Here is a 27,423-nt window from a genome sequence, read left to right on the forward strand (position 1 = left end):
TGTGATAAAGTGATCCCAGCTCGACTTTTTTCATGTTTGCTGTGATCCTGCTGTTCTCCTCTCACAGAACAACACAGAGAGCAGGCAACAGCAGCTAGAGTCCTACTTGGCAGCCAGAGTGTCTCTCTCTCTTTTAGTCTTTCTCTCTCTTATACTCCTTCATGCTCTTTTCCAGATGTGCTGTCTGGATGGCCAGAGCCCAATATAAACAGTTCAGTCATTCAGTGCAGCCTTCCTCAGCCTCACAGGCTCTGTTCTGTTTGTCTCCTCAGGGTCTCCGTATCAGACAACTGGCTAGTGGTAGATACACTCCAGTCATTTCCTGAGTGACTCACACTGGAGGACTGTTGGGGTTCTAAAGAGGGTTCTAAGAGAGGCCCTGTTAACATTTGTGTTGTTCTTTTACTTCCTTACTACTAATACTATGACTAATAGTAGTGATAGTGGGGGGGTGAGGCTTCTGAACCTCACAATAGAATACAGGACTCTCACGTGCTGGCAGTCATCCACTGCTGTAAAGCCAACCCAATGGAGATCTCACCGTTCCAGTAGGCCTTTTATATTCCGTCCACCATATAGGAATTCAGAGATTGCCGTGCATGACAACTTCTAAGCGCTTGTTCCTTCGCCAACCACCCCCTACTCTAAAGTCTGACCCTAAATGACTTGATGATTGATAGTCAGTTATAACCTCTGCTCATCATTGGAGGTTCAGAGCCGTATCTCCCATTATTATCTACAGTCACTGTCCCCGGAGCTGTTTTATTGCCTCCTAAACGGTCCGATCCAGCGGTCACACTGTTCTCTGATCAGTGGTGTGTGTCCTAGGGTGACTTTGGAGTAGACGCTGTAGTGCCTCCTATGGTAGGGTGACGTTGTAGACTGTAGTATTTGTGTCGTAGGGTGACATTGTAGATGCTGCTCTAGACGCCGTTAGTGAGCTGTGCTACTTTCTCCTCTCCAGCGCCAATCAGTAATCCTCACACATTGTCTGGCCTGACACACAATACAGACAAAAGTCCTTGGTTGCTTTAATTACAGCCTAGGGCCAATGCTTCAATTAATATTGTCTAAATTAATTTTAAGTATTATTTTGTATTATGTAAGTATTCTATATTTTAAGTACTGCGATATACAGTATACAACAATATGGATGTTTTGTAGAGAACGGTAGTAGAGGTCTGAACGGTGCTTCCACAGTATCCCCTCTATCCTCCTTTAAGTCAATGTGTAGGTAAGAAGGGGCCCAAGTTGTGCTCTCATGCCCTCATGCCATACCCAGCCTCCCCCCTAGAAGTCTCTCCTTGGAAAAGGAGACATGGCCCCAGCAGGATGGTGCATGCACGATAAGATAATAAGGCCCCTCTGAGGTAGACTCATGGCAAGGGTATTTTAAAGGGGTAATCATTGGTCACAACTTAAAACATGCAAAACTCTCTAAAAATGTACTGTAAACTCTCTATAAAAATGTACACTGAAAATAATGCAGGCATACAGTCATAATATACTCATTCACAACATATGCCTACCCCCAAGCCATAGGACTTCTGAACAGCTAATCAAATGGTTACCCAGACTATTTGCATTGTCCCTCCCCCTTTTTACACCGCTGCTACTCTCTGTTGTTATCATCTATGGATAGTCACTTTAATAACTCTACCTACATGTACATATTACCTCAACTAACCGGTGTCCCCGCAAATTGACTCTGTACAGGTACCCCTCTGTATATTGTCTCGCTATTGTTATTTTACTGCTGCTCTTTAATTACTTGTTACTTTTTGTTTCTTATTCTTATTCATATATATTTTTTAAACTGCATTGTTGGTTAGGGACTCGTAAGTAAGCATTTCACGGTAAGGTCTACAACTGTTGTATTCTGCGCATATGACTAATACAATTTGATTTGATGTTGTGATTCGCTCCATTAATACGCAGGAAGTGACACGTGAAAGGAGGATCATCAAGAGTAATCGAAGGCAAACCCACTGCAGTCAGCGCCTGTAACTGAGAAGAGATAAAGAACAGGGGACCCTGCTGCCAAAACGACTAATCTCATTTGTTAGGAAGAGCATGACACATGATGACCCCAAAATAGACCAATTACGGCCCTGTTTTCATCTCCGGAAGGGAAGCGGATGTGTTCCTTTAATGTGTATTTTTGGCAAACGTTAGCAGTAAAAACGGTGATCCTGTTTAATTCCATATGAATAAGTCATTGTGGCTGTCGAGGTGGGTTTAGGCTTACAGGGGGAGCGATTTGTGTTTCCTCTGGGGCTTTTTGATCATTAAACAGCTGTGTTGTGATATATTTGTTTTGATGTTGAAATCCCCTTTTATTTGGGGCAATGTTTGGATCTCAGAAATAGCAGAAATGACAGCAAACATTCCCAGTGACTGTCGCCGACTCAATCAAGTGAAAGATGCCGTTGAAAACAAACATGAAAGCAAGAATGAGTTGTACAAAATCAGATGATTACGCTGCATATTTTTTTGTGTAAATCAATGACAATCCAAACGACTGAACCAAACTATACTGAACAAAATATATAAATGCAACATGCAACAATTTGAAAGTTTTTTTCTTCGTTACAGTTCATATTCATTAAGGGGCGGCAGGGTAGCCTAGTGGTTAGAGCGTTGGACTAGTAACCGGAAGGTTGTGAGTTCAAACCCCCGAGCTGACAAGGTACAAATCTGTCGTTCTGCCCCTGAACAGGCAGTTAACCCACTGTTCCCAGGCCGTCATTGAAAATAAGAATTTGTTCTTAACTGACTTGCCTGGTTAAATAAAGGTAAAATAAAAATAAAAATAAAAATAAATATAAGGAAATCAGTCAATTAAAATAAATTCATTTGGCCTTAATCTATGAATTTCACATGACTGGGAATGCAGATATGCATCTGTTGGTCACAGATACCTTTGAAAACAAGGTAGGTAAAAAAACAGTAAGTGTCCGGTTATGACCACTATTTGTCTCATGCAGCGCAACACATCTCTTTCACATTGAGTTGATCAAGCTGTTGATTGTGGCCTGTGGAATGTTGTCCCACTCCTCTTCAATGGCCGTGCGAAGTTGCTGGATATTGGTTGGGAACTGGAACACGCTGCCGTACATATCGATCCAGAGCATCCCAAACATGCTCAATGGGTGACACGTCTGGTGAGTATGCAGGCCATGAAAAAACTGCCACATTTTCAGCTTCCAGGATTTTTTACAGATCCTTGTGACATGGGGACGTGCATTACCATGCTGAAACATGGCGGCGGATGAATGACACAACAATGGGCCTCAGGATCTTGTCACGGTATCTCTGTGCATTTAAATTCCCATCGATAAAAGGAAATTGTGTTTGTTGTTGGTAGCTTATGCCTGCCCATACCATAACCTCACCGCCACCATGGGGTGTTCACAACGTTGACATCAGCAAACCATTTGCCCACACAACACCATACATGTGGTCTGCGGTTGTGAGGCCGGTTGAACGTTCTGCCAAATTCTCTAAAACGACGTTGGAGGTGGCTTATGGTAGAGAAATAAACATTAAATTCTCTAGCAACAGCCCTAGTGGACATTCCTGCAGCATGCTGGGGAGGCAGGTAGCCTAGTGGTTAGAGCATTGGGTCAGTAACCAAAAGGTTGCTAGACCGAATCCCCAGCTGACAAGGTAAAAATCTGTCGTTCTGCCCCTGAACAAGGCAGTTAACCCACTGTTCCTAGGCCGTCATTGTAATTAAGAATTTGTTCTTAACTGACTTGCCTAGTTAAATAAAGGTTCAATAAAAAATTACTTTAAAAAATCCCGCTCCCTCAAAACTTGAGATATCTGTGGTGTTGTGTGACACATTTTAGAGTTGCCTTTTATTGTCCCCAGCACAAGGTGCGCCTGTGTAAGACCATGCCGTTTAGTCAGCTTCTTGATATGCCACACCTGTCTGGTGGATGGATTCTCTTGGCAAATGAGAAATGCCCACTAACAGGGATGTAAACAGATTAGTGTCCAGAATTTTAGACATCTTGTGCATTTGAAAATGTCTGGGATCCTTTATTTCAGCTCATGAAACATGGGACCAACACTTTACATGTTGCGTTTATATTTTTGTTCAGTGTAGTGTCTTAGGCGAGGTCTGTCTTCCAGTAAATGAGGAGTCCCAGTACAATAACATGTTTTTCAGATCAGATGACTTTAGCAGACTGACTGATGAGCTTAGCAGGTCCAGGCACCGAAGGGAGAGTAGTGGGAAATTGTTGTCTCCATTTACACAGAGTAGGTGTGTGTGTGTGTGTGTGTGTGTGTGTGTGCGCGCGTGTGTGTGCGTGCGCGCGCATGTCTTTTTGGTGCTAGAAAATACTTTAATTTTAAAGACTGATTTACTTTGAAATGGTGGGAGAGAGAAAGAGGTGGAGAGAGAAAGAGCGAGAGGTGGAGAGAGAGAGGGAGAGGTAGGGAGAGGTGGAGAGAGAGAGGGAGAGCAAGCAACTGAACGATAGAGTGAAAGAGGTCGCATTCACAAGGAGAAAAAACAAGTGGTTGATCCTAGAGCCTGTTGAAATACATGTGCATGATTCCCTCAGTGATGGAAATTCCCTTCAGCCATTTGTTTAAACAGGAGAAGACTGTAAATCAGAGTGCTTTATGACCGGCATTAAATCAATGCAGCCAATAACAATATGAGAGACATGAGACTATGCTAATGAGAGAGACTGGATGAGGTTAGCACATGGTTTAATCATGCTACATATGACTGGAGAACACTTGGCGGGGGAGGATTCTGACTGTAGAACTATTTCCAATGGGGAGAGGGTTCTGACCTGAGAACTGTTTGGGTGTTGACCGAAGAACCTTGCTGGGGAAGGGTCTGATGGTCTAAACTCTATCTTCTGATTTTAGAACAGTTTGAGTTCCGATAACAGAATGATTTACTGGGTCTGAACTCTGGGTGCTAATTGTAGAACTACTTGGGGTCTGAGCATAGAACCCTTTAGTCCGTTCTGTGTGTTGAACTTTGGAGAAGGGTCATTGAAGCAGGCAAGCAGCAGACAGCTTTTGCCGGGTCCTAAGAGCATTCAGTCTGACTACACAGGAGCTACTGCTACGGTAGTCTGATCAAAGTTGCAATACTCTTAAAGGGCCTATACACTAGAAGCTGCAGCATTCTCTAGACTGGTCTGGTGGGTCAGACCAGAACCACATCATCCTCCTGACTATTACCATGGAGATGAGGCTAATAAATAGCCAATGAAGCTCTCCGAAAGAACATGGCTCACTTTGAAAGTTTCACATGTTTTTTTATGAGACAAGGCTTATAGTGAAGAGTTTTCCAGGGAAAATTAGGGGAAAGAAAGATGGAGGGAGAGGAGAGGAAGATGGAGGGGAGAGAGAACTAAAGAGTGAAAGAGAAGCAAGACAAGGAAAAGAATAGTGATTTAAAATATTTAAAAACAGAGAAGAGGTTGAAAGAAGGGGAGATGATGAAAGACAGGGTGAAAGAATGAGAAAATGAAAGAAGGAGAGGATAAGAGAGAGATGGCTGTCAAAGGACCTGCCATCACACCTGTACCTGAGAGAGGAAAACAACCAGCTAAAAGCAGTGGGCAATGTAGCTGTAAAGCTTCAGCCAACAACACAGTCCTGCAGTCCTACTGACCACTACTGACCCTCAGATACAGAGCTGGACTCAGATCTGGGGTATGTATTCAACTCAGATACAGAGCTGGACTCAGATCTGAGCTATGTATGCAAGATAACACAAATTGGGTTATAGATGGTTTTTATTTTGTGAACAGTTGAGTGATATTGCAGGACACTTAATGACAGATTGTGGTATTTGACTGGGTCCTAGACATGAGGTCGTAACAATACTATAATACCATATTCCCAGTACAGAGCCGAGTCAAACCAAGCTGGCCTGGTTATGCTTCCACCATAGTTGCTGGAACCTCAATGTGAGAAGAAAATATCCAGCTAGCACAGTACGGTTCAGGTCGGCCCTGACTCAGACACACATGTTTCAGGTTTTGTCTTCCATGACACACTTATTCAACCTACTTACATCATTCAACAGTCTCAGCTGTGTTGTTGCACATATTTCTCTATGATTATAGTAACACAATGAGGAGACTATGGCGAGCGCTTGTATAAGTGTTCCTGAGCTAGCCGTGATGTGAACTTAGTTTAACCCAGCCTGTGTTTGTGTGGCTACTATTGTTACGGCGGACCAGAGTCAGTGGGCCTAATCAGTGCAGGCATCCTCTCTCATTGTCACAGTGCAGACCTGGAGAAAATCAGGAAGTGGCTCCACTGGCTCTGTTTATTAGTGGTTTCCTTGCCTTGCTGTCACAGTAGGCACTAGATGGCCATGCTAGAAAGGACAATAGTAGCCTATTAACATAGCTATGTGCTCTTAATCGAGGGTTAGGGTCAAAGGTAAGGTCAGGGTTGAGGTGAGAGTAGCCTAAAGGTTACGTTTAAGTTTAGTAGTTGAAATTGTATTTCTTGTCAAAAAGTCCATGTGTTCCATTGTTTCTATAATAGCCAGATAGAGTTGTCACTATCTGTCTTTAGCCACGGAACCATGAAACCACGCAACAAGGGACACTCCAACATGTCTGCCTCTCCCGTCGATCTCCCTCTGCAGTGCAACCAGGGGATCAGTGGCCAGCTTTTGTATTCTCTCTCGCTACCAAGGAGATTTGAAAGGCGTGACACTCGATTGAGTTGTAGATCTGACTTCGGGAACGGTCTGTTCCCTGCATGCATCTGACCTCTATCTCACCCTCTGTCTATGTCAGTCACTGTCCAAGAGAGAACTCTAGGGCCTCTATTCACACAGCTTCCCACATTGAGTGCTGATCTAGGATCAGTTTAGTCTTTTAGATCTTAATTATTACTATTTCTTATGGATAGTAGGACCTGATCCTTGATCAGCCCTCTTACTGTGAATACAGCCAGGGTGTTCTAGAATCTCTAGAGTATGTTATCTATCTTATACCGGCAGCCAGAGACAGCTATGCATTATGCAAAAGGCCTTAAGTAGCCTTAGCTAGCAAAGCTAACAGTTACAAGACTTGGGACTAAAGGCATGCACGTCCAGGCTGGGGGAAGCATGGTCAGCATAACAGAGCAGTTTCCAAGCCAAGCCAGCCAAACCTTAGCATGGCAAGATAGGACAAACAGATCTGGGACAAGGCTAGCCCAGCACCACTGTGTCTGCAACTTTTCCAGAGAGATGTTCCAACTTGATCCAACAAAGGGGATCCCCAAGTCCAAGTGTTGTACTGATTCTATCAGGGTCCAGTGTATCACAGCGTCACTTGGATCAGGAGATGAATGACATTGGTTTATCAATGGCGTGGAGAATTTGCATGTTGTCTCCCTGTCTGTTCCTGGTTCAAGACCAGGGCAGAGAGAAGTCTGACTGAGGAGGTGGAGGAGACAGGATGATCATGTACTTACCATGCCTGTGATGTGGTTGTCTCATCTAGCATTCCTTCAGATGAATACACTACTGTAAGTTGCTCTGGAGAAGAGCGTCTGCTAAATAAGTCAAATGTCAAATTGAATCAGTCATAAGATCTTAATATCATGGGGCCCATCAGAACCAGGCCAGTACTCACAAAGCATCTCTGAGTAGCAGTGCTGATCTAGGATCAGTTATCCCTTTTAGATTATAAAGAATAAGATTATATGGACAGGAAGGACCTGATCCTAGATCAGCACTACTGTGAGACACTTTGTTAATAAGGGCTCAGATCTCCTCTACAGATTATTATAAAGACTTAATAACAAGTAGAACACTGAGAAACGTTGGACAAACGTGTCTGTTGGAAAATAGGCACTTTCTCTCAGATCAAGATGACTTCCTAGTTCAATTCGCATAGGGCCTGAAATATTGAAGAATTCAAACTTTCCACTCAAATATCCTATTGACATCAATGCATAATTCACATTAGATTTAGAGTTGCATGAGCTCTAGTTAGTGCTCAGCCCCGAGTGTGTATAATAAGTGATTATTTTCAGTCTAAAACGAAGTGAAGGAGGAAGTCTCCCATGGCGTGTGGTGTGTGGCCACTGGTCTGTATAATTGATTACACTGCAACAGTGAGTTCCTTAAGTGACCGTTCAGTAGCAGTAGCACTTTGACCCTGCCTAGGGGTATCTGACCTCTCACCTCTGTGACGACCTCGGTGACCCTTGAAGATCACATTGATCTGGTCGGTCACGGTAGAGGAGAGGAGCGGAGGAAGGGAGTCAGACTGGAGGTGGAAGAAAGGGATACACACACACACACACACACACACACACACATCCTTCATGTATAATGCATTAGATAACCAGGCTGACGGTGTATAGCCTACAGCAGCAGTTCATCCACAATGATGATATCAGATTACCCAGCGTTTCCACATGCATACACACAGCAGGGGGATTGTCACTGAACACAGCGGCCATCAATCCCAGACAATTTGTCCCTTTTATTTTGGTTGACTGTGTTTTTTGAGGGAAAGTAGGTGGGATGGCGCTCTGCTTTGCCCATTAGAGATGTAGGTTGCCTGGGGGGGCGATCTGCTCTACAATCACTGGCTTTATGGGCCTGGTTAAAGAGCCAGAGTAACACGGAGAAGAGAACGCTCTCTCTTCTTCTTTTCTCTCTCTCCTCTCTCTCTCAATTCAATTCAAGGGCTTTATTGGCATGGGAAACATGTGTTAACATTGCCAAAGCAAGTGAGGTAGATAATATATAAAGTGAATATATATATAAAGTGAAATAAACAATAAAAATGAACAGTAAACATCACACATACAGAAGTTTCAAAACAATAAAGACATTACAAATGTCATATTATATATATATATATATATATATATACAGTGCCTTGCGAAAGTATTCGGCCCCCTTGAACTTTGCGACCTTTTGCCACATTTCAGGCTTCAAACATAAAGATATAAAACTGTATTTTTTTGTGAAGAATCAACAACAAGTGGGACACAATCATGAAGTGGAACGACATTTATTGGATATTTCAAACTTTTTTAACAAATCAAAAACTGAAAAATTGGGCGTGCAAAATTATTCAGCCCCCTTAAGTTAATACTTTGTAGCGCCACCTTTTGCTGCGATTACAGCTGTAAGTCGCTTGGGGTATGTCTCTATCAGTTTTGCACATCGAGAGACTGAAATTTTTTCCCATTCCTCCTTGCAAAACAGCTCGAGCTCAGTGAGGTTGGATGGAGAGCATTTGTGAACAGCAGTTTTCAGTTCTTTCCACAGATTCTCGATTGGATTCAGGTCTGGACTTTGACTTGGCCATTCTAACACCTGGATATGTTTATTTTTGAACCATTCCATTGTAGATTTTGCTTTATGTTTTGGATCATTGTCTTGTTGGAAGACAAATCTCCGTCCCAGTCTCAGGTCTTTTGCAGACTCCATCAGGTTTTCTTCCAGAATGGTCCTGTATTTGGCTCCATCCATCTTCCCATCAATTTTAACCATCTTCCCTGTCCCTGCTGAAGAAAAGCAGGCCCAAACCATGATGCTGCCACCACCATGTTTGACAGTGGGGATGGTGTGTTCAGCTGTGTTGCTTTTACGCCAAACATAACGTTTTGCATTGTTGCCAAAAAGTTCAATTTTGGTTTCATCTGACCAGAGCACCTTCTTCCACATGTTTGGTGTGTCTCCCAGGTGGCTTGTGGCAAACTTTAAACGACACTTTTTATGGATATCTTTAAGAAATGGCTGTCTTCTTGCCACTCTTCCATAAAGGCCAGATTTGTGCAATATACGACTGATTGTTGTCCTATGGACAGAGTCTCCCACCTCAGCTGTAGATCTCTGCAGTTCATCCAGAGTGATCATGGGCCTCTTGGCTGCATCTCTGATAAGTTGTATGAGCTGAAAGTTTAGAGGGACGGCCAGGTCTTGGTAGATTTGCAGAGGTCTGATACTCCTTCCATTTCAATATTATCGCTTGCACAGTGCTCCTTGGGATGTTTAAAGCTTGGGAAATCTTTTTGTATCCAAATCCGGCTTTAAACTTCTTCACAACAGTATCTCGGACCTGCCTGGTGTGTTCCTTGTTCTTCATGATGCTCTCTGCGCTTTTAACGGACCTCTGAGACTATCACAGTGCAGGTGCATTTATACGGAGACTTGATTACACACAGGTGGATTGTATTTATCATCATTAGTCATTTAGGTCAACATTGGATCATTCAGAGATCCTCACTGAACTTCTGGAGAGAGTTTGCTGCACTGAAAGTAAAGGGGCTGAATAATTTTGCACGCCCAATTTTTCAGTTTTTGATTTGTTAAAAAAGTTTGAAATATCCAATAAATGTCGTTCCACTTCATGATTGTGTCCCACTTGTTGTTGATTCTTCACAAAAAAATACAGTTTTATATCTTTATGTTTGAAGCCTGAAATGTGGCAAAAGGTCGCAAAGTTCAAGGGGGCCGAATACTTTCGCAAGGCACTGTATATATATATATATATATATATATATATGTGTTTTAACAATGTACAAATGGTAAAGGACACAAGATAAAATAAACAAGCATAGATATGGGTTGTATTTACAATGGTGTTTGTTCTTCACTGGTTGCCCTTTTCTCACGGCAACAGGTGGATCTGTGTAATCTGAGGGAAATATGTCTCTCTGATATGGTCATACATTGGGCAGGAGGTTAGGAAGTGCAGCTCAGTTTCCACCTCATTTTGTGGGCAGTGAGCACATAGCCTGTCTTCTCTTGAGAGCCATGTCTGCCTACGGCGGCCTTTCTCAATAGCAAGGCTATGCTCACTGAGTCTGTACATAGTCAAAGCTTTCCTTAATTTTGGGTCAGTCACAGTGGTCAGGTATTCTGCCGCTGTGTACTCTCTGTGTAGGGCCAAATAGCATTCTAGTTTGCTCTGTTTTTTTGTTAATTCTTTCCAATGTGTCAAGTAATTATCTTTTTGTTTTCTCATGATTTGGTTGGGTCTAATTGTGCTGTTGTCCTGGGGCTCTGTGTGGTCTGTTTGTGTTTGTGAACAGAGCCCCAGGACCAGCTTGCTTAGGGGACTCTTCTCCAGGTTCATCTCTCTGTAGGTGATGGCTTTGTTATGGAAGGTTTGGGAATCGCTTCTTTTTTTCTCTCTCTCTCTCTCTCTCTCTCTCTCTGGCTGTCTTATGGTAGTGGTATCTATAGTCTTTTTTTCTTCTGGTTTATTTTATTTCTCTCTCTGTCCCCTATTGCTATCTCACTCTCTAGCTGTCTAGTATATATCTCACTCTCTAGCTGTCTAGTATATATATCTCTCTCTAGCTGTTTAGTATATATATATCTCTCTCTCTAGCTGTCTAGTATATATCTCACTCTCTAGCTGTCTAGTATATATCTCACTCTCTAGCTGTCTAGTATATATATCTCTCTCTAGCTGTTTAGTATATATATATCTCTCTCTCTAGCTGTCTAGTATATATCTCACTCTCTAGCTGTCTAATATATATCTCACTCTCCAGCTGTTTAGTATATATCTCACTCTCTAGCTGTCTAGTATATATCTCACTCTCTAGCTGTCTAGTATATATATCTCTCTCTAGCTGTCTAGTATATATCTCACTCTCTAGCTGTCTAGTATATATCTCACTCTCTCTGTTCCTAGGCCGTCATTGAAAATAAGAATTTGTTCTTAACTGACTTGCCTAGTTAAATAAAGGTAAAATAAAAAATAAATATATCTCTTCTCTCTAGCTGTCTAGTATATATATCTCTTCTCTCTTTTCTCTCCTCTCTGTATCTACTCTATTTATTTATCCTCTCTCTGTATCTATTTATTTCTCCTCTCTCTCTGTATCTACTATATTTATTTCTCCTCTCTCTCTGTATCTATTTATTTCTCCTCTCTCTCTGTATCTACTATATTTATTTCTCCTCTCTCTCTGTATCTACTCTATTTATTTCTCCTCTCTCTCTGTATCTACTCTTTTTATTTATCCTTGCTCTCTTTATCTACTCTATTTGTTTTTCCTCTCTCTGTATCTACTCTATTTATTTCTCCCCTCTCGCTACACTGAGTGGACAAATCATTAGGAACACCTTCCTAATATTGGGTTGCACCCCCATTTGTTAAATCCACTTCAATCAGTGTAGATGAAGGGGGAAGACATATTAAAGAAGGATGAGACATGGATTGTATGTGTGCCATTCAGAGGGTGAATGCGCAAGACAAAATATTTCAGTGCCTTTGAACAGGGTATGGTAGTAGGTGCCAGGCACACTGGTTTTCAGTGTCAAGAACGGCAATGCTGCTGGGTTTTTCATGCTCAACAGTTTCCTGTGTGTATCAAGAATGATCCAGCCAACTTTAAACAACTTTCTGAAGCATTGGAGTCAACATGGGCCAGCATCCTTGTGGAACGTTTTCAACACCTTGTGGAGTCCATGCCCCTGATGAATTGAGGCTGTTCTGAGGGCAACATGTTTTGTACACTCCGTGTCCTCTCTCCTTCATCTATCTCTCTGTTTCATTTATGTAGAAGTCAGTCAGAGGCTTTGAGTGGGTCCACTCGGCCGTGAGAGAGAATGATCACCACTTCTGAGATCCTTTTCCTCTGTCTACCATCTGCATTTGGCTCTGATTGGCTGCTCATCCGTGATGAGAAGCCACCGAGAGTTGAGTACCACAATGCCATCCCATCCCGACTTAATGGTCCGTGGTATCTCTTTTTGTCTTTACGGAGAGAGAAAAAAAGACAAGTCAATAGCTATTGACAATGGAAAGAGAGAAGAGAAACAATCTGAATCGTAAAGCTGCTCTATGAATCAGCTGGGATTTAATCCCCCCCTCCACTCTCTGCCACGGCTCTTGATGTGAGAATGACCTACATCCTGTGAGCCTGAGCATGCCTGCCTCTGCCTGCTTTCTAACAGGGAGGTGGTGAGGAGGACGTCCTCAGAGAGAGGTCTGGGGAGACAGGTTGATGTACGTGCTGCTGGTAAACTGAGGGATAAGCAGGACGGACTGGGGAGACTCCTTATTGAGTAGAACACGTGTAAATGTCAGTCTGTATGATTTACCACTGGGTGCTCAGTTCACATACAGTATAGTCTGTGTGTGTGTGTGTGTGTGTGTGTGAAAAGTGGGCTAGCATTTGGCCCAGATATCTCAGTGGTACTAATTACCTCAAATGAGGAAGCAGACTATCTGAGAACTAATATTGGACGATGCACGTTTTAGCAGATGTTCAGCGCTGGTGTGTGTGTGTGGGGGGGGGGGGGGGGTCCAAGGTCCTGGGCGGTTTGGTTGTAATTCATGGAGGAGTTTTCCTTTTGCCAGAGAGGAAGTCAAGAGCTCTCAGAAGTTCCAGTATACTGCTAGAGAGTGATGTGTTGTTTTACTAGTAGGTGGAACTGGAACGTGTCCCTAACAACAGATCCAGGATCAGATGTTTTTCCATCTCCCTAATGGTTAGGTTTAGCATTGGGGTACACTAATCTGATCCTAGATCTGTGGTTCGTCAGCCTTGTGTGTTGTTTTACAGCACACTAGCTATCACATCTTCATCCATGGAAGTGTCTGACTATGTTTGTATCTTAATTCCATACTTACATCTCTCTCTTTCACAGTACCTGAAGACCTTTCCTTGGAAGAGAGAGATGAGCTGTCAAACATACGACGCAGGAAAAAAGAGCTACTGGATGACATTGAGGTGAGTCAAGAAAATGAAAAGAAATATCAAGATTTAATATTTTTTATAAAGATATCAGTCACCCTTGATATGATATGACTTTATGTGGGTGGCTAAAATGTTACTTTGACTCTAACCACTTACATTGAATCTGTTTGTTGATTTATAATGCACTGCTTAAACAACTAGAGTTCAGTTGTGAATTCAACCCAGCTAATTCTCCCTCTAATCCTGTTGGCAGCGGTTGAAGTTTGAGATTGCAGAGGTGATGACTGAGATCGAGCAGCTAACCTGCGTGGGGGAAAGGTGCGTAACACCCCCCCTTCAACACCCCTCCCCCCTCCTAGCTGCTGTTCCCTTCTCCTCTCCAAGTCGTCCAGCCACACACCTGTCCCAGTGTGGGTTAATAATCCATCTTTGTTTGTAGAGCTGAGCCGTCCCCTCTGCCAAACAGTTGATAAATGCCCCACAACCGCTCCTATTCAGGGACTGACAACTGATTGGCTGTTCAGGGCTCATTGGTGATGAGGTGGAGAGAGTGTGTGTTAGTGTGTGTGTCTTAGGTGCAGCTGGGGAATGGTTCAAGCTATTTTAGGACACAGGGAGAACACAGTATACACACATGCAATAATACACACACACACCTCTCACACACACACACACACACACACACACACACACACACACACACACACACACACACACACACGAACACAAAGAAAGGCATATGGTTTTCATTCATTTTTCATTAGACTGAGTTTGAGTTAGATTGAGTTTCTCCTGCTAATCAGTTAGTCGGTACAACAACCTACATGGTTGATGTTACAGTCCAAATGGAAAGACAAGTCAAAGATCCTTGTTTTTAGAAGATCATTACATTCTCATGTTCATAGCTGTCTTGGAACAGTAATAACTGAATCCAGCTGAATTTCTCCTGAACCCAGCCCTATGTAAACTAACCGTGTAAACTCACTAACTCACCACAATACCGTTCAGTATCCTGGATAAATACTGTACGAAGTAGACAAATGTGACAGTTGACCTGGTGAACAAATACCGGCGTCAGTTGTTGATAATGCCACACCTGTTCTAGAGAGCTGATGGATCTCTCTGCTCTGTCCAATCACAGTAAAACAACACAAAGAAATAAACAGATCGCCATGGGAAGGAAGAAATTCAACATGGACCCCAAAAAGGTTTGTCTAAAGTCCATGCAATCCATGCTAAATACATGATTTACCCACTTGCACTGATGTTAATCTGGTGTTATTGAATGTTTTCTGATTTCTATAAAAACAGATAGAAACTTACATGTGTACCTGTTATGCCTCCTTTAGCCATGTAGAAAAGGTTACACAATAAACCATGTCCATCAAAGATGTTATCTGGATGTTGTGTTATCTGTATGTTGTGTTATCTGTATGTTGTGTTATCTGTATGTTGTGTTATCTGGATGTTGTGTTATCTGTATTAATGACTTATTGTAATGCCTCCTAGCTCTCCTTCAGGTCAAAACAGATAACCGTGTGTGTGTGTGTGTGTGTGTGTGTGTGGGTGGGTGTGTGGCTTGGAGTGCTAACCAAACTGTGTGTGTCTTCCAGGGGATCCAGTTTCTGTTGGAGAACGACCTTCTCCAGCACACTCCTGAGGACGTATCCCAGTTCCTCTACAAAGGAGAGGGCCTCAACAAAACTGTCATAGGGGACTACTTAGGAGAGAGGTAACAAACACACTGCTCTAACCTCCTCTGTTTTCATCTCGCTCTCCCTCTTTCCCCCTCTTTCTCCCTTCTCTCCCTCCCTCTCTCTTTCCTACACTCTGTCCATCTCTCAGGGAGATTTCTCCCTCTCTCTTTCCTACACTCTGTCCATCTCTCAGGGAGATGTCTCCCTCTCTCTTTCCTACACTCTGTCCATCTCTCAGGGAGATTTCTCGCTCTCTTTCCTACACTGTCCATCTCTCAGGGAGATTTCTCCCTCTCTCTTTCCTACACTCTGTCCATCTCTCAGGGAGATTTCTCCCTCTGTGCGTGTATAAGCCCGGGCATAAAGCCTTGGGAAATGGATTGTCTGGATTTACAGAGCACAGCGGCGACAGTAGACAAGGGGCCATGCCAGTAAAACAGAGATCTGCTCTGCCTGGCTACATGTGTTTCATATCTACGACACGTGGGCCACCTCGCAGGAATGTGACTGTCAAAACAACCTGTGTAGCAAATGGACAGAGCAGAGTCTGAGGCTGGCTCTGTGGTTGGGATAGATCGTTTTCTTTAGAAAATGCCCTTAAGAAAGCAACAACATCTTGTATGTTAAGTTGGTTGAATGCACAAACAAATAGCAATTTATTACGACCTGCAATCTTATCATATTGTATAATGGTTTGATAGAGTCATAATCTAGAGAAGGGGTGGAGTTGGGTTTAAAAAGGGCCTCTCCCCTAACAGACATTTCAGTTCCTAATGGATTGAAACACACTTTACCTCTAATAGTTCTGTTTTTGGAAGTGCTAGACTGATCTTGACTAACACTGAATACCAGACATTTCCTGACCTGAATCTGAACCTCATCCCAGGGACGACTTCAACCTCAAGGTGTTGCAGGCGTTCGTAGACCTTCATGAGTTTGCAGATCTCAACCTCGTACAGGCTTTACGGTGAGCTGTTTCTGCATATTACTGGACTAAGATTCCCAGCTGTTCATCACATTTAAAAAAAATAATATAGTAGTATTTATTATTGATAATGTGCAGTCAATACACTTTATAATGATGTCCTGCTTTCAATACACTTTATAATGATGTCCTGCTGCTTTCAATACACTTTATAATGATGTCCTGCTGCTTTCAATACACTTTATAATGATGTCCTGCTGCTTTCAATACACTTTATAATGATGTCCTGCTTTCAATACACTTTATAATGATGTCCTGCTTTCAATACACTTTATAATGATGTCCTGCTTTCAATACACTTTATAATGATGTCCTGCTGCTTTCAATACACTTTATAATGATGTCCTGCTTTCAATACACTTTATAATGATGTCCTGCTGCTTTCAATACACTTTATAATGATGTCCTGCTGCTTTCAATACACTTTATAATGATGTCCTGCTGCTTTCAATACACTTTATAATGATGTCCTGCTGCTTTCAATACACTTTATAATGATGTCCTGCTTTCAATACACTTTATAATGATGTCCTGCTGCTTTCAATACACTTTATAATGATGTCCTGCTTTCAATACACTTTATAATGATGTCCTGCTGCTTTCAATACACTTTATAATGATGTCCTGCTGCTTTCAATACACTTTATAATGATGTCCTGCTTTCAATACACTTTATAATTATGTCCTGCTGCTTTCAATACACTTTATAATGATGTCCTGCTTTCAATACACTTTATAATGATGTCCTGCTGCTTTCAATACACTTTATAATGATGTCCTGCTTTCAATACACTTTATAATGATGTCCTGCTTTCAATACACTTTATAATGATGTCCTGCTTTCAATACACTTTATAATGATGTCCTGCTGCTTTCAATACACTTTATAATGATGTCCTGCTGCTTTCAATACACTTTATAATGATGTCCTGCTTTCAATACACTTTATAATGATGTCCTGCTGCTTTCAATACACTTTATAATGATGTCCTGCTTTCAATACACTTTATAATGATGTCCTGCTGCTTTCAATACACTTTATAATGATGTCCTGCTGCTTTCAATACACTTTATAATGATGTCCTGCTGCTTTCAATACACTTTATAATGATGTCCTGCTGCTTTCAATACACTTTATAATGATGTCCTGCTTTCAATACACTTTATAATGATGTCCTGCTGCTTTCAATACACTTTATAATGATGTCCTCCTGCTTTCAATACACTTTATAATGATGTCCTGCTTTCAATACACTTTATAATGATGTCCTGCTGCTTTCAATACACTTTATAATGATGTCCTGCTGCTTTCAATACACTTTATAATGATGTCCTGCTGCTTTCAATACACTTTATAATGATGTCCTGCTGCTTTCAATACACTTTATAATGATGTCCTGCTTTCAATACACTTTATAATGATGTCCTGCTGCTTTCAATACACTTTATAATGATGTCCTGCTTTCAATACACTTTATAATGATGTCCTGCTTTCAATACACTTTATAATGATGTCCTGCTTTCAATACACTTTATAATGATGTCCTGCTGCTTTCAATACACTTTATAATGATGTCCTGCTGCTTTCAATACACTTTATAATGATGTCCTGCTGCTTTCAATACACTTTATAATGATGTCCTGCTTTCAATACACTTTATAATGATGTCCTGCTTTCAATACACTTTATAATGATGTCCTGCTTTCAATACACTTTATAATGATGTCCTGCTGCTTTCAATACACTTTATAATGATGTCCTGCTGCTTTCAATACACTTTATAATGATGTCCTGCTTTCAATACACTTTATAATGATGTCCTGCTGCTTTCAATACACTTTATAATGATGTCCTGCTTTCAATACACTTTATAATGATGTCCTGCTGCTTTCAATACACTTTATAATGATGTCCTGCTGCTTTCAATACACTTTATAATGATGTCCTGCTGCTTTCAATACACTTTATAATGATGTCCTGCTGCTTTCAATACACTTTATAATGATGTCCTGCTTTCAATACACTTTATAATGATGTCCTGCTGCTTTCAATACACTTTATAATGATGTCCTCCTGCTTTCAATACACTTTATAATGATGTCCTGCTTTCAATACACTTTATAATGATGTCCTGCTGCTTTCAATACACTTTATAATGATGTCCTGCTGCTTTCAATACACTTTATAATGATGTCCTGCTGCTTTCAATACACTTTATAATGATGTCCTGCTGCTTTCAATACACTTTATAATGATGTCCTGCTTTCAATACACTTTATAATGATGTCCTGCTGCTTTCAATACACTTTATAATGATGTCCTGCTTTCAATACACTTTATAATGATGTCCTGCTTTCAATACACTTTATAATGATGTCCTGCTTTCAATACACTTTATAATGATGTCCTGCTGCTTTCAATACACTTTATAATGATGTCCTGCTGCTTTCAATACACTTTATAATGATGTCCTGCTGCTTTCAATACACTTTATAATGATGTCCTGCTTTCAATACACTTTATAATGATGTCCTCCTGCTTCCAATACACTTTATAATGATGTCCTGCTGCTTCCAATACACTTTATAATGATGTCCTCCTGCTTCCAATACACTTTATAATGATGTCCTGCTTCCAATACACTTTATAATGATGTCCTGCTTCCAATACACTTTATAATGATGTCCTCCTGCTTCCAATACACTTTATAATGATGTCCTGCTGCTTTCAATACACTTTATAATGATGTCCTGCTGCTTTCAATACACTTTATAATGATGTCCTGCTTTCAATACACTTTATAATGATGTCCTGCTTTCAATACACTTTATAATGATGTCCTGCTGCTTTCAATACACTTTATAATGATGTCCTGCTTTCAATACACTTTATAATGATGTCCTGCTTCCAATACACTTTATAATGATGTCCTGCTGCTTTCAATACACTTTATAATGATGTCCTGCTGCTTTCAATACACTTTATAATGATGTCCTGCTGCTTTCAATACACTTTATAATGATGTCCTCCTGCTTTCAATACACTTTATAATGATGTCCTGCTTTCAATACACTTTATAATGATGTCCTGCTGCTTTCAATACACTTTATAATGATGTCCTGCTGCTTTCAATACACTTTATAATGATGTCCTGCTGCTTTCAATACACTTTATAATGATGTCCTGCTGCTTTCAATACACTTTATAATGATGTCCTCCTGCTTCCAATACACTTTATAATGATGTCCTGCTGCTTTCAATACACTTTATAATGATGTCCTGCTGCTTTCAATACACTTTATAATGATGTCCTGCTTTCAATACACTTTATAATGATGTCCTGCTGCTTTCAATACACTTTATAATGATGTCCTGCTGCTTTCAATACACTTTATAATGATGTCCTGCTGCTTTCAATACACTTTATAATGATGTCCTGCTGCTTTCAATACACTTTATAATGATGTCCTGCTTTCAATACACTTTATAATGATGTCCTGCTGCTTTCAATACACTTTATAATGATGTCCTGCTGCTTTCAATACACTTTATAATGATGTCCTGCTGCTTTCAATACACTTTATAATGATGTCCTGCTGCTTTCAATACACTTTATAATGATGTCCTGCTGCTTTCAATACACTTTATAATGATGTCCTGCTTTCAATACACTTTATAATGATGTCCTCCTGCTTCCAATACACTTTATAATGATGTCCTGCTTTCAATACACTTTATAATGATGTCCTGCTTTCAATACACTTTATAATGATGTCCTCCTGCTTTCAATACACTTTATAATGATGTCCTGCTGCTTTCAATACACTTTATAATGATGTCCTCCTGCTTTCAATACACTTTATAATGATGTCCTGCTGCTTTCAATACACTTTATAATGATGTCCTGCTGCTTTCAATACACTTTATAATGATGTCCTGCTTTCAATACACTTTATAATGATGTCCTCCTGCTTCCAATACACTTTATAATGATGTCCTGCTTTCAATACACTTTATAATGATGTCCTGCTTTCAATACACTTTATAATGATGTCCTGCTTTCAATACACTTTATAATGATGTCCTGCTGCTTTCAATACACTTTATAATGATGTCCTGCTTTCAATACACTTTATAATGATGTCCTCCTGCTTCCAATACACTTTATAATGATGTCCTGCTTTCAATACACTTTATAATGATGTCCTGCTTCCAATACACTTTATAATGATGTCCTGCTTTCAATACACTTTATAATGATGTCCTGCTTTCAATACACTTTATAATGATGTCCTGCTTTCAATACACTTTATAATGATGTCCTCCTGCTTTCAATACACTTTATAATGATGTCCTGCTTCCAATACACTTTATAATGATGTCCTCCTGCTTCCAATACACTTTATAATGATGTCCTGCTTTCAATACACTTTATAATGATGTCCTGCTGCTTTCAATACACTTTATAATGATGTCCTGCTGCTTTCAATACACTTTATAATGATGTCCTGCTGCTTTCAATACACTTTATAATGATGTCCTGCTGCTTTCAATACACTTTATAATGATGTCCTGCTTTCAATACACTTTATAATGATGTCCTGCTGCTTTCAATACACTTTTGGAGCCTCTGTTTTCTTTCTCATTTGTTTTTCCTGTCTTCTATCCTCTCTCTCTCTTTCTCTCTCGCTCTCTCTCTCTCTCGCTCTCTCTCCCCCTCTCTCTATCTTTCTCTCTGCTAGTGTAGACAGTTTCTGTGGAGTTTCAGACTGCCTGGTGAGGCTCAGAAGATCGATCGTATGATGGAGGCCTTCGCTTCGCGGTACTGCTCCTGCAACCCCGGTGTCTTCCAATCCACAGGTACACACACACACACACACACGTTGGACAGACCCTGTCATAAAGAGCAGCGCCAGACCACCCCTGCCTTAGATCAATGCGTCAGTTTGTTGAAAAGGAAGTCTTGAATTGCTATAACGATTAAAAACCCAAATACCGGTACACTCACATTTCTAGAATCACTCACTATCAGTCGGTACTTGACTCTCTGTCCGATGACTTAATGCACTTTGTTGCTGACAGACTTGCGGTTCATTGTTGCTGTGTCATCACTACTTGCATGGCTCCTCTAATAAGGACTTTGATCACTGGTCAATAACAGAGGGTCATTAGTGACTAGTGAAGCACGCTCAGGCCACACGTTGTCTCTGTAGAGACATGTATTGTCTAGGACGTATATGATATTGTGTCATGTCAGCTCTATGTTCTATCTGCAGTGTTGTGTCCCCTGTCCCAGTAACCAGTGGTGGGTTGATGTGTGGTCTTGGCCTCATGAATATGGATGTGTTGCAGTGGTGACACGCTGACTTAGTTATAGCTGCTTCTGCTGCGTCCCCCTGGGGACTGGTGCCCCGACACACACCAGGTTAAAATGGCCAGGGGTTATAGAACAGAGTGGGGTGGTGGGGGAAGTGGGTGGTATAGTCATGATTGCAAAGTCATAGCGGCGCGCACACACACACACACACACACACTTCACACCACCTATCCCTGCTGTCCTCCCCAGACACATGTTATGTCCTGTCCTTCGCCATCATCATGTTGAATACCAGCCTCCACAACCCCAACGTCAGAGACAAGCCCCCCGTAGAGAGATTCATCTCCATGAACAGAGGCATCAACGAGGGAGGAGACCTGCCAGAGGACCTACTCAGGGTGAGAGTGTGTGTTTGATGTGTGGAGTGGGGGGGTTGGATATGGTTGATGAGGGTGTGTGGAGTGGTTGGGGTTGGATATGGTTGATGAGTGTGTGTTTGGTGTGTGGAGTGGGGGGGTTGGATATGGTTGATGAGTGTGTGTTTGGTGGGGGGAGGGGGGGTTGGATATGTTTGATGAGTGTGTGTTTGGTGTGTGGAGTGGGGGGGGGTTGGATATGGTTGATGAGTGTGTGTTTGGTGTGTGGAGTGGGGGGGGGGGGGTGGATATGGTTGATGAGTGTGTGTTTGGTGTGTGGAGTGGGGGGGGTTGGATATGGTTGATGAGTGTGTGTTTGGTGTGTGGAGTGGGGGGGGGTTGGATATGGTTGATGAGTGTGTGTTTGGTGTGTGGAGTGGTTGGGGTTGGATATGGTTGATGAGTGTGTGTTTGGTGTGTGGAGTGGGGGGGGGGGGGGTGGATATGGTTGATGAGTGTGTGTTTGTGTTTCTCCCACGTCACGTAGAAGCTTTACTCTCTTCCATCGAGGGTGATACTGTAGCAAAATGCTAGCTCATCTAATGTGCTGTTCTTTCAGGCCAGTAATGCTAATGATGAACATTATTATCTAACAAGCTCAGAGAGATAATCACACAGCCTTCAGCTCAACCGCAGTTCAAAGGGCATACACATAACACACATTCTTGCAGGTGGCTTGTTGTTCCTTTCTCTCCCAACAGTTCTCAAAGTTGTAACTCAGATTGTCAAAAGTGTCCCAAGTATTTAACACCCAGTTTCAGCCCCTATGAATGAGCACACCCTCCAACACTTTCCTTTTCTAACAAGTCCTTCATAGGATCTTGTTCTGTCATGTTTTATGCACTGTTGATTTAGTTATGGACTGGGATGGCTGTTAAAAGATGCAGGAAGTGGCTGTTCAAGTGGTAGGAGTTTAACACTAATGCTTTCACCGCCTTTTCCCCCATCACCATCTCTCTCTCTCTCTCTGTCTCTCTCTCACTCTTTCTTTCTTTCTCTCTCTTTCTCTCTCTCTATCACTCCCTCCTCATCTCTCTCTCTATCACTCCCTCCTCATCATTCTCTCTCTCTATCACTCCCTCCTCATCCTTCTCTCTCTCCAATATCAATACTCCCTCCTCATCCCTCTCTCTTTCCCCTCTCCATTGCTCCCTCCTCATCCCTCTCTCTCTCCATTGCTCCCTCCTCATCCCTCTCTCTTTCCTCTCTCCATTGCTCCCTCCTCATCCCTCTCTCTCTCCATTGCTCCCTCCTCATCCCTCTCTCTCTGTCCATCACTCCCTCCTCATCCCTCTCTCTCCTTCTCTCCATCACTCCCTCCTCATCCCTCTCTCTCCTTCTCTCCATCACTCCATCCTCATCCCTCTCTCTCCTCTCCAGAATCTCTATGAGAGCATTAAGAGTGAACCCTTTAAGATCCCAGAGGATGATGGGAACGACCTAACTCACACGTTCTTCAACCCAGACAGAGAGGGATGGCTGCTCAAACTGGGTTAGTAGAGATGAGAATGCAGTCCCTTACTAACAATGCCTGCATCACACCCACCTCTCTGTTCCAATGGCTCCATTAGCATACTACTTACAATGAAGCAATGTATTGGAGATTCATTCTAAGTGCTATGCTATTGCTATACATGGTTTTTGGTTCCTCTTACACCATTCTCTTGCTATGAACCAGTACAGTGTTTCACTGGCTGACCCGTGCAGCTAAGATCCAGATTCTGCTGTAGACTGTAATGTTGCAGTCTCTCAAGCAATGTGTTTTGCTGCATGACTCACGTCTTGTTGGTACAATATGAACAAGGTTCAGTGTTCAGAGTTCTCACACAGTGGGCTGTTATCTGTAGTGTTGTCTATTTTAAACCTCCAGATTCAAGGTTTTCAGGATGTTGAAGATTCAGGAATAAATATTTCACAATCTTTGGCCAGTTTAAAGGATATTCGAGCAGGATTTTATGTAAATGGTTGTATGTTAAAGTTGAAAGAATCACCATGGTAAATCACCATGATAAGGTGCATTTGAGGTCACAACTGTTAGTTACATAACACTGTAAGACCCAGAGACAGGTAGCAATGTCTCTCCACACACAGTCAAGCTGACCTGTTACCATGGTTGCAGCATTAATTGAGGGAGCGGTCATCATCAGCTCTCCCACAATGCAGTGATCACAAAATAACCGGGGGCTGTGGAACTGACGGGTGTCATAGCAACACTCAAAGACAATCATTTAATTTATTTATATTATACAGAGCTCTCGCCTTCCTAAATATAGTAGTGCAGTTTCCCACATTTGAACCTTATCACATTTTTCTCTATTTCTCTCCCATGTTTATGTTTTATTTGTTTACATGGGTTTTTGATTGTCATCCCTTGTCTCCTCTTCCTCCTCACCAACATTATCTTGGTGTGATATCTTTAGAAATGTATTTGGGGTTTTCTGGTTGGTCGGCTGTAAGGTTGCATACACATTATTTTCTGTTGTGCTTATTCTCTCTGACCTCTCACCTCTCTGTCCCTAACCTCCATCCCTCCATCTCTCTTTTCATTCCCTTCTCCCATTACCTCCATCTCAACCCACTTTTCATTTCCTGTTTTTATTGCGTCCTACAGCCCCTGTGTTTTGGACAGGTCCCTGTTTCAACAGCTGTTGTAACGCTGCCATCCAACTGCCTTATTATGACTTGTTAGGGTTAAAGGCCAACTCCGTGCAGGTGGGCCAAGCCTTGTCACACACACACACACACACTGGCTCAGACATGCTGCACATTCCACTGGCTCTATGTAACGTCTCTGCAGCCTCATCAAACCCAGTATATATGTTTGCAAATAGTCCCAGTGTGCCTTAAGACCTGTGAATGATTATATTATAGTGCTTTCTCTCCCCAGGCAGTTTACAACTGGACTTTTCTCTGTAATAATTCTAATTTGGCCCAGTACAAATAAACCCTGAAGGCTAAATGAATTAGTCTCTTTTAGAGAGGATCACTCTGTACACTGTGGAAATTAAGAGAAAGTATTTTAAGCATTTTACCTCATGTAAATATGCCAGGCAAAACTCCCCAGAAAAGTCTATGAAAACAGCGTGTATAGGATTAATGACTTTTTAGCATGGATTTATCGACTAAAAGACAGAAAGGAAATGAGAGATTCAATGAAATGAATAAGACCGAAGATGGTGCTAAAAACTCTCTGGTAGTACTTAGTGTGCTTTACAAACATGTGTTTTTCCATGGACACTACTGCCCTAAGGGATGGTCAGTGATGAGCCCTGTAGGAATGTTGGGACAAAGCTCTCCCACAAGAACGTTGTTAGGACAAATCCCACTCACACACACCCAGGAAACCACAGGATGCACAGTCAGCCTGCCACACCACATCCTATGACATGTCTCACCTGGAGGGCAAGAAAAACAACAAACGGAAAACAGGATCATTCCAGATATTCTCAGCTGTGGATTAATAACTATCAATTGTAGAAATATAATGGATAGAATGGAGGTGCAAAAGACAACCATCACTTTGAAAGGCTGGTCATGGCTCACATCAAAACCATTATCCCATCTCTGCGTCTGGAACCTGGACTTCCTGACGGGCCGCCCCCAGGTGGTGAGGGTAGGTAGCACATCTGCCACGCTGATCCTCAACACAGGAGCCCCTCAGGGGTGCGTGCTCAGTCCCCTCCTGTACTCCCTGTTCACCCACGACTGCATGGCCAGGCACAACTCCAACACCATCATTAAGTTTGCAGATGACACAACAGTGGTAGGCCTGATTAACGACGAGACAGTCTATAGGGAGGAGGTCAGAGATCTGGCTGTGTGGTGCCAGAATAACAACGTATCCCTCAACGTAACCAAGACTAAGGAGATGATTGTGGACTACAGGGAAAGGAGGCCCGAGCACGCCCCCATTCTCACTGACGGGACTGTAGTGGAGCAGGATGAGAGCTTCAAGTTCCTTGGTGTCCACATCACCAACAAACTAATATTGTCCAAGCACACCGAGACAGTCGTGAAGAGGGCATGACAAAGCCTATTCCCCCTCAGGAAACTAAAAAGATTTGGCATGGGTCCTCAGATCCTCAAAAGGTTCTACAGCTGCAACATCGAGAGCATGCTGACTGGTTGCATCACTGCCTTGTATGGCAATTGCTCTGCCTCCGACCGCAAGGCACTACAGAGGGTAGTGCGTACGGCCCAGTACATCACTGGGGCTAAGCTGCCTGCCATCCAGGACCTTTACACCAGGTGGAGTCAGAGGAAGGCCCTAAAAATTGTCAAAGACCCCAGCCACCCCAGTCATAGACTGTTCTCTCTACTACCGCATGGCAAGCGGTACCGGAGTGCCAAGTCTAGGACAAAAAGGCTTCTCAACAGTTTTTACCCCCAAGCCATGAGACTCCTGAACAGGTAATCAAATGGCTACCCGGACTATTTGCATTGTGTGCCTCGCTACTGTTATAGCCTCGTTACTGTTATAGCCTCGTTAATGTTATAGCCTCGCTACTGTATATAGCCTCGCTACTGTATATAGCCTCGCTACTGTTATAGCCTCGCTACTGTTATAGCCTCGCTACTGTATATAGCCTCGCTACTGTATATAGCCTCGCTACTGTATATAGCCTCGCTACTGTATATAGCCTCGCTACTGTATATAGCCTCACTACTGTTATAGCCTCGCTACTGTATATAGCCTCGCTACTGTATATAGCCTCGCTACTGTATATAGCCTCGCTACTGTTATAGCCTCGCTACTGTATATAGCCTCGCTACTGTATATAGCCTCGCTACTGTATATAGCCTAACTACTGTATATAGCCTCGCTACTGTATATAGCCTCGCTACTGTATATAGCCTCGCTACTGTATATAGCCTCGCTACTGTTATAGCCTAACTACTGTTATAGCCTCGCTACTGTTATAGCCTCGCTACTGTATATAGCCTCGCTACTGTTATAGCCTCACTACTGTTATAGCCTCACTACTGTTATAGCCTCACTACTGTATATAGCCTCGCTACTGTATATAGCCTAACTACTGTTATAGCCTCGCTACTGTATATAGCCTCGCTACTGTTATAGCCTAACTACTGTTATAGCCTCGCTACTGTATATAGCCTCGCTACTGTATATAGCCTCGCTACTGTTATAGCCTCGCTACTGTATATAGCCTCTACTGTTATAGCCTCACTACTGAATATAGCCTCGCTACTGAATATAGCCTCGCTACTGTTATAGCCTCGCTACTGTATATAGCCTCGCTACTGTTATAGCCTCGCTACTGTATATAGCCTCGCTACTGTATATAGCCTCGCTACTGTTATAGCCTCGCTACTGTATA

General features: G+C 42.1%; 1 protein-coding gene across 1 annotated transcript in view; it reads left to right on the forward strand.

Annotated features, from left to right (window-relative positions):
* The window catches only part of LOC110486798 (cytohesin-3), a 49,791-nt gene that overhangs the window by 13,248 nt on the left and 9,120 nt on the right, over positions 1 to 27,423 (forward strand). Inside the window, exons 2-9 of the mRNA XM_036939337.1 lie at positions 13,619 to 13,701; positions 13,922 to 13,986; positions 14,810 to 14,876; positions 15,282 to 15,400; positions 16,252 to 16,332; positions 21,099 to 21,211; positions 21,918 to 22,066; positions 23,465 to 23,576. Of these exons, the coding sequence (XP_036795232.1) occupies positions 13,619 to 13,701; positions 13,922 to 13,986; positions 14,810 to 14,876; positions 15,282 to 15,400; positions 16,252 to 16,332; positions 21,099 to 21,211; positions 21,918 to 22,066; positions 23,465 to 23,576 (789 nt within the window). The remainder of the gene's footprint in view (positions 1 to 13,618; positions 13,702 to 13,921; positions 13,987 to 14,809; positions 14,877 to 15,281; positions 15,401 to 16,251; positions 16,333 to 21,098; positions 21,212 to 21,917; positions 22,067 to 23,464; positions 23,577 to 27,423) is intronic.

The sequence above is a fragment of the Oncorhynchus mykiss genome, chromosome 12 (assembly GCF_013265735.2).
Source record: "Oncorhynchus mykiss isolate Arlee chromosome 12, USDA_OmykA_1.1, whole genome shotgun sequence".
NCBI classification, from domain to species: Eukaryota; Metazoa; Chordata; class Actinopteri; order Salmoniformes; family Salmonidae; genus Oncorhynchus; species Oncorhynchus mykiss.